The sequence below is a fragment of the Taudactylus pleione genome, unplaced genomic scaffold, assembly GCF_031769625.1.
Source record: "Taudactylus pleione unplaced genomic scaffold, aTauple2 ptg000520l, whole genome shotgun sequence".
Lineage (NCBI taxonomy): Eukaryota > Metazoa > Chordata > Amphibia > Anura > Myobatrachidae > Taudactylus > Taudactylus pleione.
This window is the reverse complement of record NW_028284922.1, coordinates 10,237,928-10,258,469: the sequence shown is the minus strand read 5'-3', so window position 1 is coordinate 10,258,469 and position 20,542 is coordinate 10,237,928. Positions and strand designations below refer to the sequence as shown.

At 40.6% G+C, this 20,542-nt stretch overlaps 1 protein-coding gene across 2 annotated transcripts in view; it reads right to left on the bottom strand.

Moving 5' to 3' along the window:
• Positions 1-10,261: 10,261 nt before the first annotated feature.
• The window catches only part of LDB2 (LIM domain binding 2), a 497,768-nt gene continuing 487,487 nt past the window's right edge, over positions 10,262-20,542 (bottom strand). Inside the window, exons 8-9 of one of the 2 annotated variants that reach the window (XM_088450642.1) lie at positions 15,215-15,289; positions 10,262-12,962 (exon numbers count right to left, since the gene is read on the bottom strand). In XM_088450642.1, coding sequence (XP_088306768.1) covers positions 12,732-12,962; positions 15,215-15,289 — 306 coding nt within the window. In that variant the 3' untranslated portion in view covers positions 10,262-12,731. The remainder of the gene's footprint in view (positions 12,963-15,214; positions 15,290-20,542) is intronic. The other variant, XM_088450643.1, reaches the window with a different exon arrangement.

Below are 20,542 nucleotides of genomic sequence, written 5' to 3'. Positions count from 1 at the left end.
GCTATGAGACCTATGAGGCTGCATATGGTATCGCAGTGGCTGATTTAAGCATGCCCCTGCAAAGCCGTCCCAACGCACTGGCACGCCTGCGTTCGCCCGACCACTCCCCCATCACCACCCACAAATGGCACTTCCTGTCAATCACTTTACCATGGGTCTGAGCATCCTCTGCGATTGCAGTCCCGATCGCAATAGCTAGTTCGCGCATGCGCACTGTGATGCTATCACGACCCTGTCTGGTTTTTACCTTTTGCCTGTTGACTTTCCACTGCCAGCTGGCTCCATGGATCTGTGTGTGTGATTGCCTGGAGGATCTGCTCTGGTCATGCTGGCTGCTACACTTCTCTGTGTCCATTCCCTTCCACACTGATTGTTCACCTGAGCCTCCTCTGTCTGTGAGCATTGCTAGCCCTGATTGGAGTCACAGGTGTGGTTCTGATTCTCAGTGCTGCAGAGATGAATACTCCCTCTGCATGTTGTGCCTTCCACCACTCAGAATGCTACTGCCAGACCACCAGTCCGTATCCACCAATTGCTGCCAGACCCAGGGTATATCTTTCCTCCCCTGATAGCATTCTGGGCCTGAACATCTCGTCTTCCCGTGGTGTATGGTTCGTGCTGTTTCTGTATACAAATGTATCCCTGAGTCCTGCTGACAGCAACCCCTGGCGCATCCAGAAAACCTGCTACAGCAACCCCTGGTGCAATCCAGAAAACCTGCTACAGCAACCACTGGTGCAATCCAGAAAACCAGCTACAGCAATACCTGTCAATCCTGACCTTAGTCCTGTGCTCTGCTAGCCCTACTCCTGGTTGGTCCCTGGCACCCTGTAAACCTGCATTGTGCTTCCTGCTGTGGATCAACTCCTGCTCCTTTTTACCTACCTACTCCCTCCCTGAACCTAAATCCCAAACCTACCCAGTCCTTTCTGAGACCTGTTATTCCCAATTATCCAATCCAGCCTGCACCTGAGTTCCAACCTTGTCACAGCATTTCCGGATCACCCTGTTTGGCCCTCATCTCAGCACTACCTGATTTCCCTTCAGCCATTGTCACGTTATTCCAGCCCAGAGTCAAGTTCCTGTCATATCAGTTCTATCCAAGTTATGACAGTCCAGAGTCAAGTTCCAAGCGCATCAGTTCAAGCCACATAGTTCCAGTCCAGAGTCAAGTTCCTAGCTCATCAGTTCAACTCAACAAGTCCTCCTGCCGGTCCCAGTCCGGTTCCTCCAAGTTCCTGTCATTTATCATCAAAGGCAGTTTTCACTGCTACACAAATCTTGCAAATAGAGCTATCTACGTCATCTGTGGTTCCAGTCATGCCGGTCTCCGTTGAATCCCGATCACCACCTGGGACAGGTAACTCGCAGACACCATTTGTGACAGATGCCTTCGCATAATGCAACAATCGGCCAATTGCGTGTGTATAGGCAACTGCGTTCCTTGCTGAATCAGGCCCTGGGAGTTTCCAGGTGGGAAGTTTAACTCATAAAGCAGTTGTTAACAAAGTCTTAATCCTAACTGTAAATAATGACAATGTAATATAGTATTGGGAATAGGCCAGTATTGGTCATAGCTGCACAGCATCTTCTAAGGCACAGGCTCTCAAACTCGGTCCTCAGGACCCCAAACAATGCATGTTTTCCAGGTCTCCTCACAGAATCACTAGTGAAATAATTAGCTCCATCTGTGGATCTTTAAAAATGTGTCAGTGAGTAATGACTACACCTGTGCTGCTGGGTGACCTGGAAAACTTGACCTGTGTGGGGTCCTGAGGACCAAGTTTGAGAACCACTGTTCTAATATAGTATATGCACCAATAGAGTTGTTCTACCATGGGGTCCGAATCTCTGTACATTGCTCATCTCATCTTGTTATCTCTGGGCTCTCTGTGTTGGATGGGCCCAAGGAGTCACTTTTAGCTGCCACCTGCAGTGTCCACTTCAGTGTTTGCAGAGGACGGGTAGAAAGTGTTTTTGGGCATATGTTTCAGCCAGCATAAAAATATAGTAATTACTAGGAGAATACCTATATTTCTCTTGTACGGATGGGGTGTAATGGGCGTTTGTTATGCAGCAGTGAGAAAATTGCAAAAAGTTGTAAAAGCGAACTACAGCAGTTGTTTAAAACTTAAACCAGACCTGGGAGTATACTTACTAAAGGTCGATTTTAATTGATTTTGATCGATTTAAATTTGAATAAAAAAAATCATTCAACATCAATGTTGTATTCCTGATCAAAATCGATTAAAATTGACCTTTAGCAAAAATACCCCCTGGTGTCAAATACCTCACTAGGCTGGGTACACACCTAAAGATTTTCTGTCCAACCATTCAACTAGTTGATTGGTTGGAATGAAAATCTGGTAAGGAATGGGAGTAATTGATGAGCAGCAATTTGCTCCTAAATGCCAGAAAACAGATGAAAATGGTCGTCAGACAAGTTTGAACAAATTGTTTAGATCAAACATTTAACAAACAACAGTTTTTGTCCATTTTCCGGCGTTTGGGAGCAAATTGCTCATTGTCATTTGCTTTCATACCTTACCAGATTTTCATTCCAACCAATCAACTAGTTGGATGGTTGGACAGAAAATCTTTAGATGTGTGGTGTCGAAGCTGGTTTAGTGGCTGAGACAGAATCAGTGTAAAATTAGCTTGGAGCGATGCCATCTTGCGATTGGAAACCAGACTCCATCTTAAAAATAAGAATCTGCACGATGCCATTTTAAGTTACAACTCACGAGCTAAGTACAGATGGCAATGCTTTTGGTACTGGGGACAACCTTGCATAGAGAAATACCAAAACAACTAGAGAAACAGCCTCCTGAGAAAAGTAAATAGAAAAAGACAATACACCAGGAACTGTGGGTGTTTTTGCATGTAAAGGGAGAGACCCCACCTGTGGACAGGTGTAGCTGTGGCAATTGTAATAAGGCCCAGACACTTGAATTTGACTGAATGAACAATGGTAAGAAATCTGCTCTTTTAAACTCACTGTCAGACAGGCTGGCACCAGCACGGTTGGGGGTCTCCACCCTGTTTGAGAGTGAAGCTCATTACTAATAAAACATTGCATTGCAGTTTAAAAATGATATATATATATATATATATTTCCATCATAAATAGAATCACATGCGTAAACACCGCACATTACGCACAGTTGCGCTGTTAACATGACGCACATTAGCGAATGCACAATATCCTGTTTATTAGCTGCATGCATGCACATCTGCCCCAAATCAGATAAACCTAGCTAGCGTATTTTCCCAAACCCCTAATACTAACACAATGCACCCACATAAAAGGTTCCATAGCTTTAAAGTATAAGATTCAAGTTTTATCCATTTATTACAAATGCTGTGAAATAAAGGCTATTTTGGTATCTAAGGTTTAATACGTGATAAGGAAGCCGTGTTTGGTATGATACTGATCTGCACTTTCTCAACAGCTTTCCGGTATCATCGGTGTGAAGATTGCAACATGCATTCTCAACTTATGGACCGTAGAGATATAAAGCACCAAAATGTATTTTGTGAAACCAACAGCCTAGATTTGCATGCAGGGGGAATAGAGGAGGCAACAAGCTGTTAGAGGCTGTTCTGTGTCCATTTGAATCAACCTGTTAAATGCCCTGTAACAAACGCACCGTGATGGGGAACCAATGGGATCAGCAACAAACCTCTCTATTGTGTTGTCTGTTTCTGTAAAGGTATAAATTTGTGTGTAGTGACCCCAGTCTGGAGTCTACTTGCTGATTGACGGAGGTTTCTTGCTGATGCCGGTATCTGGTCCAGAGCGCGTGCATACGTATGACTATATCTTGGGTCTGTATAATTTCTTTGCGCTAAATTGTACTTAGATCACAGCGTGTAACTGACTGTACTTTACTTGAATAATACTTTGTGCTTTGGAAACACATGTTCAAGGTCTAAAGTCTTTATTTTAATGTATGACTGCATACACAAATAGCGTCAATTTTAGAGGTTTATAGGCAGGTTTTAGAAGGTATAGGTAGGAGCGTATATGGGTTCAAATTCAGAATCCTTAGTGGCCAGCTTGGGAGCTGTCTTGAATGCCAATAAGTGTTTTTGGCTTCTATATTCATGGACAGCTATATGCACGTGACAAAAACATATATATGCTATGTCATTAATTATGGGAGGTACGTGAGTTACTGAAGAATATTTCTACTCGCTACTTCATTGCATGTTAGTCACAGGCTGATTCTATGATTGTAGAGAAGACTAAAGGCCCTTGCACACTAGGCGACTTGCAACTTATGCAATGTCGTCAACGATTTCCCTTGAACTCCCGGACAAACGATCTAGCGCATACACACTGTGCAATCTAACAAACGACCAAACTATATATCTTGCACAGTTTAATGGTTTGATCCTTAACTATATAATGTAACCATATCGCCTGGTCGTCCGGTAGTGCGTACACACTGCACAATCTGCGGGGAATAGTTAACGAGATTGACAGATCTTCCTGCATGTACTGAAGTTGCGAAGAATGATGCCACGGGAATGCGCATAGTGCGTAACCACTTAATGATTAGAACGATATGCCACTCCGATGTGTCAGAATCAGCCAAATCGCTCAAAATATCGTCTAGTGTGTAGTGGCCTTAACACAAATAGCGCGTGATTCAGAGGGGCACGTAGTGGCGATGTCGCATTCAAGCGGACAATGTTCTATGTCTGTGCAGGCGTACGAGTCGCCGAACTGACTGCAAAACCGAACTGGGACTAAGTTAGACTCGGAACCCCTAAACACAGTTGTTGTCGGTTCTCTGAGTACCGGACCCGCACATCTCTAGTTCAGACGGAGAACTGCACATGCCATAGGGCTGGTGCAAGCTTCAATGTTGCAATGGAAGGTGTCTCTAAAGAGGCAGAGATATATTAGCACTGCTGACAGTGGGCGTCTCAGCAGCATTAGCATAAGACACGGTTACAACTGCTGCAAAAAACGCAGCCGCGGCTGTGTGCGCCTCTGAATCTGGGAGATAGATAGTAAAACAAAAGTATAGCATTGTTCTGAGTGATTAGAAGTATTGCATTCTCATTGCACTCCCAAATACTAGTCTCGTGAAAGTGAGCAGTGATTGGGTTATCCACTGCCCAATCACCACTAGCTTCTTGTTGTCAATGTAAAAGGTCTGTATATGGCCATATTAGGAGAAGTCACAATGCCTGAGGAGGAAAGAGGATAATAGCCTGTACATGTTAATTACTCTACAAGTAGACAAAGAGAAAAGGACATTTTTTTTGGCAATATACAAGTATATTGTCTCATTGAAGGTGTACAAACTACAACAAAAAACTTCAAAAGTAATATTTGTTTGATAAGCAGCAAGCAACATACGCTAAAGGTTTTTTTTTTATTTTATTTTTTGCCTTCTTATTAATCCTTTACAGACTACATAACATAGAAGTGTGGGGGCTACATCTCAGGAACTGTGGAGATCCCACATACTGTACTTTTCGTGAGTTGAGCGAATACATAAATGAAATATGCATGAGCATATCCCATTAAAGTTGCTAACCATATTAGTTCCTTAGCCGATAGTGAAGGCAGTTGTTATCAATACTTTAAAGAATTTTTTGAAAATGCCTTTTAATCTTCTGATATTCATTGTCGTGAGAGCACACGTGGACTACAGCACCTGCAATAGAAATAGGACACTGGTATTCACCAAAGACAATTTTGTATGCTTCTGAAAAAGTATGCTGTTTCCGTTTGTCAAGCTAGGCCTACACAATGAGCAGCCTATGCAATTACCACTCACTTACTAATACGCCTCCATAATTGAACACCTTTTAGGTCTGAAAAGAAGTGGTTTCTTTCACAGTTTGATACCCAATAAGGAAACATTTTTAGCTTTTCTCTTCTCACGAATGCAAATGCCTTTTATTTCTAGAGTGTATTTAAAAAGGAATGAGGGGGCTCCGACATCCACTGAGGCCAGTTCCTCAACAGATGATGTGGAGTATTGTTCTTTTCTCCTGGGCGCTGTAGACAGACGTCTTTCACATCTTACTCAAGTCTCTCATTTCCATCGATGCTGCCATCATTATGCTGTATTTCTAAAAAAAAGCTGGCTGTGTGAGCTTTATAATTGGCCTCGTTAATAATGTATTAGTTTTTGATAAGTCTAATTATGATTTTTTTAGTAGCATTAACAATTAGATAATTTGCAAATAATAGCAATACTGGAACATAGAAATATGGAACAAAAACTAAAAGAAAAATGTACTTGATTAATAACAGTTGGTATCATTCATAAATTGCATGTGATATCAGGCCACCACTTCATCCAGCGTTCGCCTGACCAAGGTTGTGGACGGTGTCAAGTTAAATTAACACTTTGTGAGGTAACAAAATCTTTTTTTAAGTCATTGATTACAATTAAATAAAAGTCAAAGCAACAATACAAACAACAAAAATACAAAATGCTATTCTATCCGAATATGTGTCTAATGGAATTGCTTAACAAAACTGTATTGCTGTCAAGTTTATTTAAATAACTAATTTAAAATAATGATATAGTATAATGGAAAGTTACCTGTATTAGTACTTAATTTCCAGATTAGTTATTTTACTGAAAATATAATTTGCCATGTTTTCCTATCTACTCATAATGTATAAGTCTGGAAAAGTAAACAATCTAAAACAGGCACCCCAAAAACTCCACTATTCCTCCCTTAAAGGTGAAGTGCCTGTACTCCCAAGTCACTAGTTAGCATCATGCAGTGGAATTAGGCCTGTGGCATATTCAATCAGCTACTGGTCACACAACTGCACACAGAAAGGTTTCTATTTGACGTTCTCACAGATGTTAGTTTGATGAATCTTTGGATCTGTGGTGTTGGCCGGGGTTAGGATGTCCCGGAGCCATTAAAAACAGTTTTGAGTGCAGAATTTCACACAGAAAATGACCGTAAGCGTTCCGTGGGAGATGAAAATGAAATGATATGGGAACTGTCCTAGCTCTATTTATACAATGTATGTTCAGTGAAATCCAGAATGTTGGATTTACAAATACAGTATGGAGTGCTATTCTCGTAACTCAGACATAGGGAGTATTCAGAAGGCAGAAAAGGCCTCGGGGTATTGGCATCCCAACCTTTCTCCAGCACCATGTGACAACCAACATTGCAGATTTTTCTTCAAACTCCAAAAAGATGCACAGGAAAACCTGCAATGTTGGGTTACCGAAATTTGTGGTGCTGTGTGCAGCTACTAACTGGATACCCATACTTTCACAGAAGATGAGGGAGCCTCACAATTTTTCTCTGGTAGTCCCCGGCACCCCTGGAGGAGTGGGTGGATCTCCCACATTATGCCCACTTCCTGGTGAAGTAGGCAGGATGGGGAGAAAATAGCCGGGAATCGTGGGTCAATACGGAGGGGGTGGGCTAAAATGATGCAGATTGCATTATATTAGAACCATCCCCTCCCCACGGACTTGCAATTTGAGGCAGATGCCCCTTGCAATTTTTTTTTTTTTGCCCTTCTGCTCCACTTTTTGCTGCAACAGGGTTGTGGGTATAATGGTGTAAAGATATAATCTGCTCCCCCAGAAGTGGTACGGAGAGGAGACACATAAAGTCAGCGAGTATATGAATACCTCCACCCAATTATTTTATCTAATGAAATGTGTCTAGATTGCATGTCTGGCGATACTGAATGGCATTCCTAGGGCAATAATGTTAGGGGGCATCTGAAACACTAAAATAGATGATATAATGTTCAGTGTTTTTAATGCCCTTGTGTCGCCCTCACATGGAGAGCCGGTTGCTGACATAGAGGACAAGCAGCCTTCAGTTTCTTACCTGTGCGCTGTCGGCTGCTTCTCCTCAATGTCAGTGTTACATTTGGAGTGTGCTGCTTGGCTATGATATCACACTCCCAATATGAACTTTCTATCGGTTAGGTAAGGAGCACCATGTTTGTAAGTGCAACTCCTGATAGGGAGAAGCACTGCCTCCAAGGTGGAGATGGGTGCCGCTTATGGTGCCAACAGAGCTTACACTGCCAGAATGCTATAGGTTACATCTGTTACATGAAATGTTATTTTAAATGCTATGTAGACATTTACATCTCTATTTTGCAGCCCTTTGGAGTAAGGTCTGGTGGCGCGGCCATCTTTCTGGCAATGTATTTGAAAAGATTATGCAGACACAGCAGAGGACAAAGGCTCTGTGCCAGGGTCTATGCTCTGTTCTGTGCATGTGCCAAGTACACCGCCGTAAATATGGCCGCTCCACTGGCAGCATGTTACCGCTGTAACAGATATGAGGGGGCCGCTACTTAGCAAGGGGACTCACTGCATGTGTGCCGCCTGATCTCTGGAATACCCCCTGACTGCAGACTATAGAGGGCTGAAGCTGGATACAAGGGGAAATTGTAACAAATCTTTGCATCAAACAAATTTTGTTGTAGAACAGATCATTCTGCAGATGAGGGAAGTTCTGGCATTATCATTTCTGAGTTTGGATCTTGCCTTGAATAAAGCTGGGACAATGACAGAGTCAATTCAATCTGCTCTTTGGTATGGTTGGGGAGGAGAAATACAAATTATTTAAGTGGAAATGTGGGGATTCCACACTTGAAAACAACATTCACTGGACAAACGTGAAATTCCACAGGCAAATACGGAAAATGGGTAATATTTCATAGAACAGCATTGACAAAATGAAATCATCTCTTCCTGTAGCTTCAGAGATGGTGACTTGCAGTTTCCCAGGTAATGGAAGTTCTCAGTACAGATTGATGACCTCAAACACAAATGGGAACAGTTTTGACATTTGAGCTTTTTGAGCCTTATCAACAGTGGATTAGCAATTTGCCTATTTGTGCTTTTTGTGGTAGATGGGGAAAAGGGAGCCCTAATGGGATATAGTCGTAATGTCGACATTTACAAATTCTACATTCATAATGTTGACATTGTTGAAATGTTGACATTGAACATGTTCACAATGTCGACATTTTGCATGGACTGGCAGTGTAAAGTTAGGGTTAGTCACTAGGGGCAAGGGCTATGGTTAGACTACGGGAGGGGAGGTTGGTGTTAGGCACTAGGGGAAAGGTTAGGGGTTAGGGATACTCACCATCGGAACCACCACAGGAACAGCCGGAAGTCATCCTGACATCACTGCTGGACCCGGAAGACACAGCTGGAGCCGGCATCCCCGCCATACCAGGTAAATTGCCACTAGACAGAGACGCTTTGTCGACATTCTAATTTCTTCAGTGTCAACATGGTAAATGCTGACATGCCAAGCATGTCGATATGCTTCACGTCAACATTATAAATACCAACAAAATATACCACACCCAGCCCTAATGCATATTTGAACAAAGCTGTAGTGGAAATTCAGAGCAAGACTGAGTGCTGTATTTATACTGCACATGTTCTAATCTCCTCGTTTTCCTATAAGTATACTATAATGTAACTGTCCTTATCTTTCACAAAGTGAATATTCATTCCATGTCCTGGCAGGTCATTTAAATAAGAGAGGGGCAGAGATGAAAGAAAAATAGATGAAGTTAATAAAGTCATGCTCTATACTCATAGGCTGATATAGTGTTCAATGCAAATTGCTCCCGCATTGTCTGCACAGATCTAAACACCTATTTCATTAAGGGTGGGCCTCCGCTGTCCGTATGCTTAGGGGGCGATGTATCACTCTTCAGAGAGAGATAAAGTGGAGAAAGATAAAGTGCCAACCTATCAGCTCCTAACTGTCATTATTCAAACACAGACTGTAACATGGCAGTTAGGAACTGATTGGTTGGTACCTTACCTCTCTCCAAGGTTTGATACAATTCCCCCTTAATCAGATACTCATCATCATCATAGTGTAGACTTGCAGCAGCCCTTTCTTTGAGGCATACTGAAGCATATCCACAACTCTGCATAGCCCTCAGTTCCATCAGCACATGATCACTGAACATTGCCTATGTGAGAACGCCCCATTACAGCCCCGTTCCATCCATTCAGCTGCAAGGGGAAATGGGACTGGATTACAAACAACTCTACATCGCACATACTTGGGGTATGCATGGCTTCAGTGCATGCACAATGCAAATAAACTCAAGGTACGCTACACAAACAGGGCATATGTTCAGCTCTAATATTAGCCCTATATTGCTGAATAGGTATGGTCTTCATTTGGAATGTTAAATGAGCTTTTCCTAAAAGGCACTTTCAAGGTTTGTTCATAGTGTATTTAAAAATGCAATACAATAATGATCGCACAATTTATTGGCACTCAAATTGGCAAAGCATAACATGAAATACATTTGCTCATAACACATTGACTTATACTGTGTGCATAAAATGGTCATATGAAAAGTAAACAGAAATTTAGACATATAAAGTTCCACATAAATACACTGCAATAATAATAAAAATGCCATAGAAGGATTTACAAAATATTTATACAAGAAATATACTATGAAATATAGCGACAAAGCCAACTGAGATACAATAAACACAAGTTTTGGATTTAATAGATTTGTCACAAAATGAAAATGGTTGCAATGGCTTTTGTGATACCTTGATCAAAAGCGATTTCAAAATGAATTAATAGGTCCTATTACATGGTAAATATTTCTATTGATCTCCAGTTGTTAATGGGTTGTTAAATAATATAGCGTATGACCCATCTATGTGAACTTTATATGACCATTAACAGCAAAAGAAGAAAATGCATTTATTAACTAAAAAAACAAACAAACAAATAAAATATATAAAAAAGTTTCAAGAAGAGGAATCATACAAAGTTATAAATGAAGTGAATGTTCCATTTGTTAAAGCACAAATGACTTTTTAGTATTACAAAAAGTTTCACACTTACAAACTATTGTAAGTTAATACTGGCATAAGCACGGTTCATAATCAAATTAATAAAACACAACTGATTCTTAATAAATTTGCTTATCAGTAGAGATGAGTGAAACAATTGGTTACGGTTCAGAATTTATAACATTTTGGTCATTTTCAAATAAACACTTGAATGAATCAAAAGAAGTTTGTTCGTAAGGAAATATTCAACTTGTGGATTTGCTTTTTTTAATTATATTTTTGAATGAAAGAAGTTTATATAAAACAACAAAACCTATACAACAAGCAAATTAAAATTTTCAATATATATATATATATATATATTTTTTTTACCCTAATTGGAAAAAAAAACCTGTTGACCTAATATCACAAATACTTCAATGAGCCGAACCACAGGAGAGTTTTTCATCTCTACTCAAAATGAAAAATATTTTGAATTATTTGCAGGCTGTGATACTTTATATGTATGTAAATGAGACTTTCAGTGTGAATAAATGTAAGTTGCATTTTTCGACTGATGTTTATTTTATGTAATTAACTCTAACATGGAATGGGCAATGTCTACAAAACTGTACAGAGTTTAAGTTTGATCTTTCAAATACTAATTTCATTACTTAAATTTATAAATGCTTATTTGTTTGACTTTTAAGCAAAAGTAGGCTGGGGAGAGATCCTAAATATGTTATCTGATATAATCTGTATAAATCATCTTTATATAATTAACTATCCAGTTTTATAATTACTAAAAATTTAGGACCTGATTCAGACCTGCTCGCTAAGGCGCGATCGCTCGCTCTGAGCGATTTTCTCCCATCTGCGCATGCATATAATTATCAATGCGCGTGCGCAAGCCATTCGTTGCAATCTGATTTTGGTAGCTCATAAGCCACTATCAGGTCGCTTTGAGTGACAGATAGTGCCGTTTGTGGGGTGGTAACAGGGGAAGGTGCTTGTAAACGGGGGAGTGGATGTGCGAACGCAGGCGTGTCTGGCCGCCAAAACGGCGTTTAAAGGGCGTGCATAATTAGCAAAGTAGCGTCATTGTACACGTCACCTGCATGTATTTCAGCCAGCGCTGATTGCTGTGCTTGCGGCAGGCTAAGGCAACCCCAAGGGCTTCGAGCAGCTCCGATGGCTCACGATGGTCTCGATTAATCCTTCATTTCCCGGAGATGACGTGTGTTGCGAGAGGCAAGGGGGCGTCTTCAGACATTTGCGAGTGCACTTTGCTGTAGCTCGCTAAAACATAGTGGGCGTCCTTCTGCGATGCAGTACGAGCGCTTCATTTAAATATCCGGCCAGCGAGCGATCGCAACTTGTGAGCGGGTCTGAATGAGCTCCTTAGTCTGCTCTCAAATTAAATCAAAACTATAAAATAAAAATCTTATTTGTTTTTGATGATTTTGTTTTCTTGTTAAGACTAAATATATTGATTTTACATAATTTGCTTTCAGTACTAAGCTGAAATAATGATACCAATTAAGGTAACATGAGAAAAAGTCGTATTTTGTCCATTTGTTTATTTATTTTCATTTATAATTTTTTTTTTCCGAGTTAGTTAATTTGCACTTATGTTGCTTAATAAGAGGGGGGTTTCTCCACAGCACCGATTAGGGGGTCACAAAAGGAGCACAAGATGTGTAATTTATGACTTTACAATAAAGTGTCACAAACAGCAAAGAATTCAATGAAGAGACTCCGAGTTATTGTGCAAGCAATTATTAATTAAAAATACTTAGTCAAAGGCTTTTAAGAAATAGGTATCTATGTAGAAACTTCTCATGTTGAAATAATTATCATAAAGAAAACAATGCAGTTATATGTAACTCGTCATCCAATGCAATATCAAGTTCTCTGTTAATTTAATGACCTATTGGGAAGCTTGTTGCGTTGGGTTGTCTGGTTTGGTCTCTTGGTTAGCGGGTGGTTTGCTGTTCCAAGGGCTATTGTTTCCCAGTGCAGGTGAGTTGTTGAAGTCTTCTTCATCATCCATACCATTAGCTGCGTCATATTGTGTGTTTTCTAGTCTAGTGATAAGCCTTTCATCTTCATCTCCAAATTCGCCTCCCATCAAAGTTGGTTCTCCTACCACCATCACATCCTGTGAACAGCACAGACCATTATTATGTGGGTACCTTGAGGAAAGACAAAAAAACTATCGATGACTAAATGTTGGAGTCGATTTTTGTAGCTAAGTATGTATGTATAAATATAGATTTTTCTGTGAATAGATATTATTGATGTTTGCTAAGTGTGTATTATTCCTGGTTCCAAAAAAAAAAAACAATTGAGTAAGACAAGCTTTGTTAATTATTTTAGTTTGTCAAAGATAATTGCAGTAATCAATTTATGTTACATTTTGACGAGGACACTTCTCACACTGATTTGCCAATTTTCACAGCTAATTAAGTAATTAGCAAACAAAAATGTGTGACTGCCAGAGATCCCTGTGTAAAGCATCTGTTTATTTGCAGGAACTGTTGATATCTATGTTATTTTAGAAAAAATAATGTACCAGTTTATGCAATGTGATACTTGCAGTCTGTCAACTGTAATCGTGAAGGCGACTTAGGTTTCCATATAAACCTGACAATATTGTAGTATGCATCTTCAGTGATTCAGTTATTCTGGGATAGATAGTATAATTTGAATGCTCAAATGGCACTGCGGTGGCACAGTGGTTAGCATTGCTGTTTTTACAGCAAAGGGGTCTTGGGTTTGATTCTAACAAGAGTCTAGCTGTGTGGAATTTTATGTTTTTCCTCTGTTTTCTCCCACAAAATAAAAAAAAACAAAAACATACTGGTTGGTTAATTGGTTACTGATAAAAATAATCTGTCTGTTTATGGTAGGGAACAAGACAGAACAAGATGGCTGACTCACGCTCTGCAATAATGTAATGTAATAATGCAATAATGTAAAGTGTTTTGAGTTCTACTGGTTGAAATGCTCTTTATAAATAATGATTATTAGTAAGCACTGCAGCAATTAATATAGTATTTCTCATTCCTTCAAACCCCCCAAATATATAAATTGATGTTGTTGCATTAAAAGTTTCAAAAATATAAGAATTTTTACTTAATACAAGATTACACCTGCCACTACTAAATCAGACAATGGCTGCATGAATATATGTTACCAAATTTTAAATGTGTTGTCACCCAAATCCATCTCACTCAGACAACTACCAGAAGAGAAGGCATCTCACGTTCAACTGGTATAACACAGCAATTACAAATTAAATTATGCTAATTGCAAGTTTGTTCTTTTTGGGAGATTAATATTAGTAGATTAATATGTGTGAACTAATGGATAAGATATATGTATTTATTAAGAATATAAAACATGGGCTATATATTCACCATTTAGATTAGACTGCTTCAACTGTACTGTAGCAGGACCAGGGAGGCAGTGTTGCTGCACCATGGCACCTACTTTTGGCTTGCATGGTGTCTGGAACGGTACCCTGCAGCCTGTAGAATGTCCTTAGGACTCTTCTCCTTGCTGGTCCTGGCAGGAGCCTGCACAGGGTGTATTTTAGCCCTGCTACGGCCCTGAGAGTTATTAGTGTTCAAATGGAGACATATTAACAGGGGCACTGATGGGAAAGTGGACAGATACAAAGTACTCAGTTAGGGCCCTCCAGTAAGGTGCAACCATGCCCAAGTCACTGATGATATGCATGTTCTGCAGAGGACCACAGGTGGGGCATACCCATCCCCCCACACTTGGCCACATCCAACTAGTGCTGGGGCCCAGGCTCTCTCTAGTCGGCCCTGCAACTTACAATAACACAATAGTTTACATTCAAACATGAAGTACATACTGTAATTCCAGTACGTCAAATGGCAGCACAGGGTCATTTGACATTCAGTTCATTTCAGATATTTATTTTGCTAAACTTTTGGCTGATATCTGGACACAAATATAAACCTAGCTAGCTTGTTTTACACAACAATATTAACTACGAAGGAGGAAAACCTGCTATAGGAATAAAGAAGAACTATAGTATACAAAATTATACAAATGAAAAAAAATAACACAAGTTATCCTGTGCATAATACATAACTAGGACAAGAAGGATGGGAAGAGGGGGAGAGGTAAATCTGGGTACAAAGCAAAACTTGTTCCACCAAAAGAGGGAGAAAAAGTCAGTATAATATAGCCAACATAAAACCGGTCCATATTCCATGATAATTTCACTGATGTCTTCATGTTATAAAAACATACAGACATATCTTTAACGGGGGGGTAAAATAAGTAACAGGACATGCCTGCAATAAGGGAATTATCATGGAATAGTGACTGGTTTGGTATAACAGGCCCGTAACTTTGCCTGGGCCCATTACTTACCAAACCGTTCCGTATTCCACGATAATTCCTCCTGACTCGTGTCTTATCGCCTAGGCATTTTTTTGTAGTGATGAGCTGCAAATAAAATAGGATTTGTTAAAGGAGATATTAAAACAGACATTACACATAATACATACAGTAAGATCAGTAAAACACACACCATTTTGAAAGCTTTTGCATATGGTTTATTTAATGGAGTTATAAAAAATAATAATAATAGATTTATTAAAAACACATTTGTCAAATTTTGTAAATAAATGCTTTTTCTACATTATATGACCAACAACCAATGTGAAGCACCGCCATTGTTCCCATAGTCTTTCCAGATAAGTCTCGTCCTTATGTGTGGCTTAGAAACGTCCTGCCCCTTCACTGTGGGCAGCATTCCACATCTCCAGTAGTGCGGGTAGAGATGGAGCCTCTGTGCCACTCTTAGCTGCCTGCCATGCAACACAAATCCACTGGCTCCACCCTAAAGATGCTTTAGGTCTGTGTTCTCCATAAAAGAGACACTAAATTCACATTTATTTTCCTGCACACTGCACAAATAAAAGGAATAGTGTAAGCAATTCTGATCAGTAATCATCTACAAAATACGGCATAGGCATAGGTGGCCAGACATATAGTAAGTGGTACCCAAAACTCTGAAGGCAGCCATTTTGTGGGCTGAACCAATATTTGTATCTTAGAGGTGTCAAAGGATCCAACTTTTTGGATATGATATGGGGGTGGTCACAGTATTCCCACTCCCATATGACTGCAAAATGCCATGCATAGACATGGTTAGTGGCAGGAGCAGCACAAATATTGGGAGCACTCAAACCCCAACAGTACATACAGGGTTGGCTCCTATGAGCGCTGTCTTTATTCCAGTGTTTCCCAACTCCGGTCTACAAGCACCCATAACAGTACAGGGGGCAAAATTATGAGGCAGGCATGACTCCTTTATTCTGCCTGAATAAAAGGGGTTATTACTGACTCTCCAAAATGTTTGAAGAGATCAACTTGATCAGCACTTGATCGTCAATAACTAAGGGACCCGTGTATTAATGATCGCATTTGCAATGCGATCTGGGCGCGATATTAGCGTCCATGATCGTATTGCAGGATGCGATCATACCGCCCGGATGTTACATAAAGCACCCGCTGGAACTGGACCTCTGAAAGAAGCCTTTTCCTGCAATGTGCCAGTAGTGAAGTGACCGCGATAGCGGTCTCTTCACTCCTGTGCTGGGGATCCAGGGCATGCATGGTCTTCAGAACAACAATGCGCAACGGCCATTGCTAGGGTTCCTCCTAGCAAGTTATGCTTTGTGTAGCCCATAGGCTACAGCGGCTTATGTCATCTTCAGATGGCGGTAGCTGCGGCTGCCAATCTTTGGAATGCATCACATTCTGAAAGTTGGTAAATACGGCAGCATCGCATCCCCCACAGAAAACTATGGGGTTTGCGGCTGCTGGCAGGAACGAAGGGATCGCAGCAGATATCAGAAATATCTGCTGCAGTCCCTCTGTCATACACTCGGGGGATACTAAATATTGCAGTTGTCTCTTTAAAACAGGTGTTTTTGGGGAATAAGCCTCAAATATTTATTCAATAAATGGCCCCTAAGCAAGGAAAAGCAGAGCTTTTTGCCTTTTATCACCTAACACATAGCGCCTCTTCTGATGATGGTGCTATAAGTTACTTACCAGCTCCATCGCCACCTCCCGATGTCCTTGAACCTGTGCCCTTGGTCCTGAATGTGATCTTGCGGTCTTGCAAGGTCCCTCTCATGTGCACCGTGCACGCACAGACACATTCCATATCACATCAGCACTGGTTGATGCAATACAGGCAGCGCAGCGGTCACCAGAGAGGTGAGTTATTGTAACACCTCTCCAGTCACTCTCTTTTTAATACGTCTCAGCGCTAAGATATTCTGCGTTTCCGCAATAACCGCAATGCAGGATGTTTCTTAGCACGGAGGAAAAGGACAGGATATTACATTTGCCCATAGTTCTGAAGGATATCCATGAATCAGTACAAGTACATTAGATTTAACGAGTGCTTCAGTCATTTTGATTTAACTACCCATAGTTGGCCCTCCTTAACACCTGGACTGCTACAGAGCCTGATGACTGGTGTTGGGAACCACTTTACTATCCTTTAGTAAATTATGATGTAGTTTTATGAATAGCGATGAAGCCCTCAAAATGGCCACTTTCACTTTGTGTAGAGTAGACGAGAGTTACCCTTTAGAGCTGGTCTCTCTGATGTAACGTTTGATATATCTCATACTTTTCCTTCTAAGCTGAGCAAACTGGAAATGATAGTGTTAAAAATATATTAACTTGCCCTCTTCTTCTCCTTGGATGATGATGCATTACTTATGATATATAAGCAGCACTGCAATGTACAGTAATAATAATCACACCATAACTATAACAATATTTTTGCAACATTTATGCTGTATAGTGTTAGTTGCCACATTCTTTTGAACTATACTAGTAAATATCTGTGTAAATGTAGTAAAACCAGCAAACATATGTATGTAAAACTTCTCACTGATTTATTTTATATATGTGTATATATATATATATATATATATATATATATATATATATCTCTGTGTGTGTATACCAATTTCTCTGGAGCTCTCAAGAGTTGACCCCTTTGCAGTGAATAGCAACATTATTGAAGCAAGGTAAAAAAAAAAAGAAACACTTTTGCCAAGTTCTATTAAATTGAATAGAGAAGAGAGAAGGTGTGAAAAACCAGACTGAACTGATACAGTTGGAAATCTCCAGAACCCAATTCTAGTTATTATTATATATTTATATAGTACTACGTAATATGCTGTGTTTTCCAATTAGCATTGATGCTTTAGATCAATGATGTCAACCAAATACACTTAAATGGACCCAATGTGCAGACCTATAACCTTCAACAGGGCCACACATTACTCTAAATCGATGCAATAGACACCTATCGGTAATAACATAGCATCCGGCCTTTCCCACATGTGCTACAAGCTCTAACAAGAAAGAATGCAAGAGCTGGAGACTGCTAGTGAATGCTTGGAGAGCGCATGTGGCCCAGGGTCTCCTGCTGCCCTGACTGCTTTAGATAGTGATCAGCCTGGGAGGAGTTTGGAAGGAATCCGCTGGAGAGGACACATGATTGATTGGTCACCAATCACATGTCTCACAAAAACCAATTACATGCAGCCCCCTCTGGCCAGGAACTCCCTTTCTCCGTTCAGATATCTCCCGGGCCTATCACTGTCAAAAGCAACAAACATCCGTTAATTCACGGGAACTACACATTGTTTGACATCAATGGAAAGATCAATAGTGTTGGTAGCACTATTCACACAGCAAAATCACAGTGTGAGTAGAGGGATTAATACAGACCAATCCAACGTGCTCAGCAATTCAAGAGTTCCCAGATGTCATTATTTGTTCAAATCCAACAACTTTTTCTTGTTTTTTTTTATTGCAGTGAGCAATTGAGTTCCCAATTACCACTGCTATCACTAGCCCACCCTGTAATGACATTATACTGTACATGTGACTGTTGTAGACATTCTCTGAATTTAGGAGAAAATTGCTTTTCTTATTTTTTATCCCCTGTTTTTCCTCTTCTGTCCATCATCATTATATTACCACCCAACCGTCCCCATCTAAGAGGGACTTTCCTGATTGCAGGGTACTGTCCCCACAACTCAAATGACAGGACCGTGTCCTGACTGCCAGCACTGATAAGAGGTGTGTGCTGCATTTCTGAAAAGCAGAAACAATAGGCATACCCCCAGGGGACTTGGTCCTCCCCTACTCCTCACACACTATGGGCCTGATTCAGAGCCGGACGCTATTTGCGGACGGTCGTTCTAAAAAAGGGGCCGGATATTTAAATTGAGCGCTCGCTCTTTGCGTTGTGTTGACGCCTCTATGTCTGAGCGAGCGTCCCAAAAATGCGCTCGCTATTTTGTAAAGACGTCCCTTTGCCGTTCGCATCACACGTCATCTCCGGTATTTATTAGATTAATCGGGAACATCGAAAGGCATCTGAACTGCTCGCAGTGCTTGTGGTAGGATTTTATTACCGCTATCACTGCGAGCAGTTCAGGCTAAAAGACAACCAAGTGACGTGGTCGATGACGCTCCTTTGCTAATTATGCACTCCCATTAAACGCCCTTTTGACCGTTAGGCACGCCTGCGTTCGGATCTCCACCCCCCCGTTTTCAAGCACCTTCCCCTGTTACCACCCACAAACGGTACATTCTGTCAATCAAATTAGCAGCCCCTCGTTGTTTTACGAGCGCACGATTTCCGACCGCAATGACTGTTTTGCGCAGGCGCATTACGAGTACGACCCATACGAATGTGCAGCTGTGCGAACATCGCTCAGAGCGAACGAGCGGCCGCTTACGAGCGGCTCTGAATCAGGCCCTTTGTCCCAATATTCTCCCCTTTCCTTATAGCTCTGATTCTTGACTTTAAATTTTCGTGATATATACTGGGCATTGACATGGACTTACGGGTGAAGGGAATGTAGAACAGAAATTGTCTTTAGAACATGATCACCAGCTGTTTTTAACAAAACGTATTTTTTCCTGCAAAATCTAAAGGGACATGCCACTAAGATTGTGGGAGGAATTCAATTAGCTGAGATAAGCTGCTTTTTCCGTAAAAACGGCTTATTGTGCAAACTTATACTTATCGCGCTGTCCTATTAGTGGCGTTTTTAGCAGGTGCAAATTTAGACATGCATTTTGCGCAAATACGTTTTCACCACCTCTTGAGCAGGTGAAATTTTGGGGAAAAATATCTATTTCAAGGTAGAAATGTGAGACTTGGTTCAGAACCACTAGGACACCCTCCTTAATGACTAATTAGGCAAAAAAATATTTTTTAATTAGCTTAATTTGGCCAATAATGACATGTTATTTTTGGACTGATAGTGCAAAATACAGGAAAATTGGTGAATTGATGTGGGACAGGTATATGGGGGTGCTGTATAATAAGATTGCAGGGGGGTGTCAGGCGTATTTTGAAGGTTTTTCAAAAGTGTCTTTAAATGACACAAATATATACTTATAGGCATTTGTATGCACCCCCAGTTTAAAAATAACATTTATATTGCCAAAAATCACTTGCATATAACAGCCATTTGACACAATTATTAAACCCCAAATACTTTTATTAGGGCCACTAATACACGTCTACAGTATATTGTTATCCTATATCACTTGGCCTTTTTTGGGGGGGTGGGGTACAATAAGATTTCCCCATTTAACCCATATTTATCATGGGTAAAACCAAGATGAACTTCTGTGTGAATG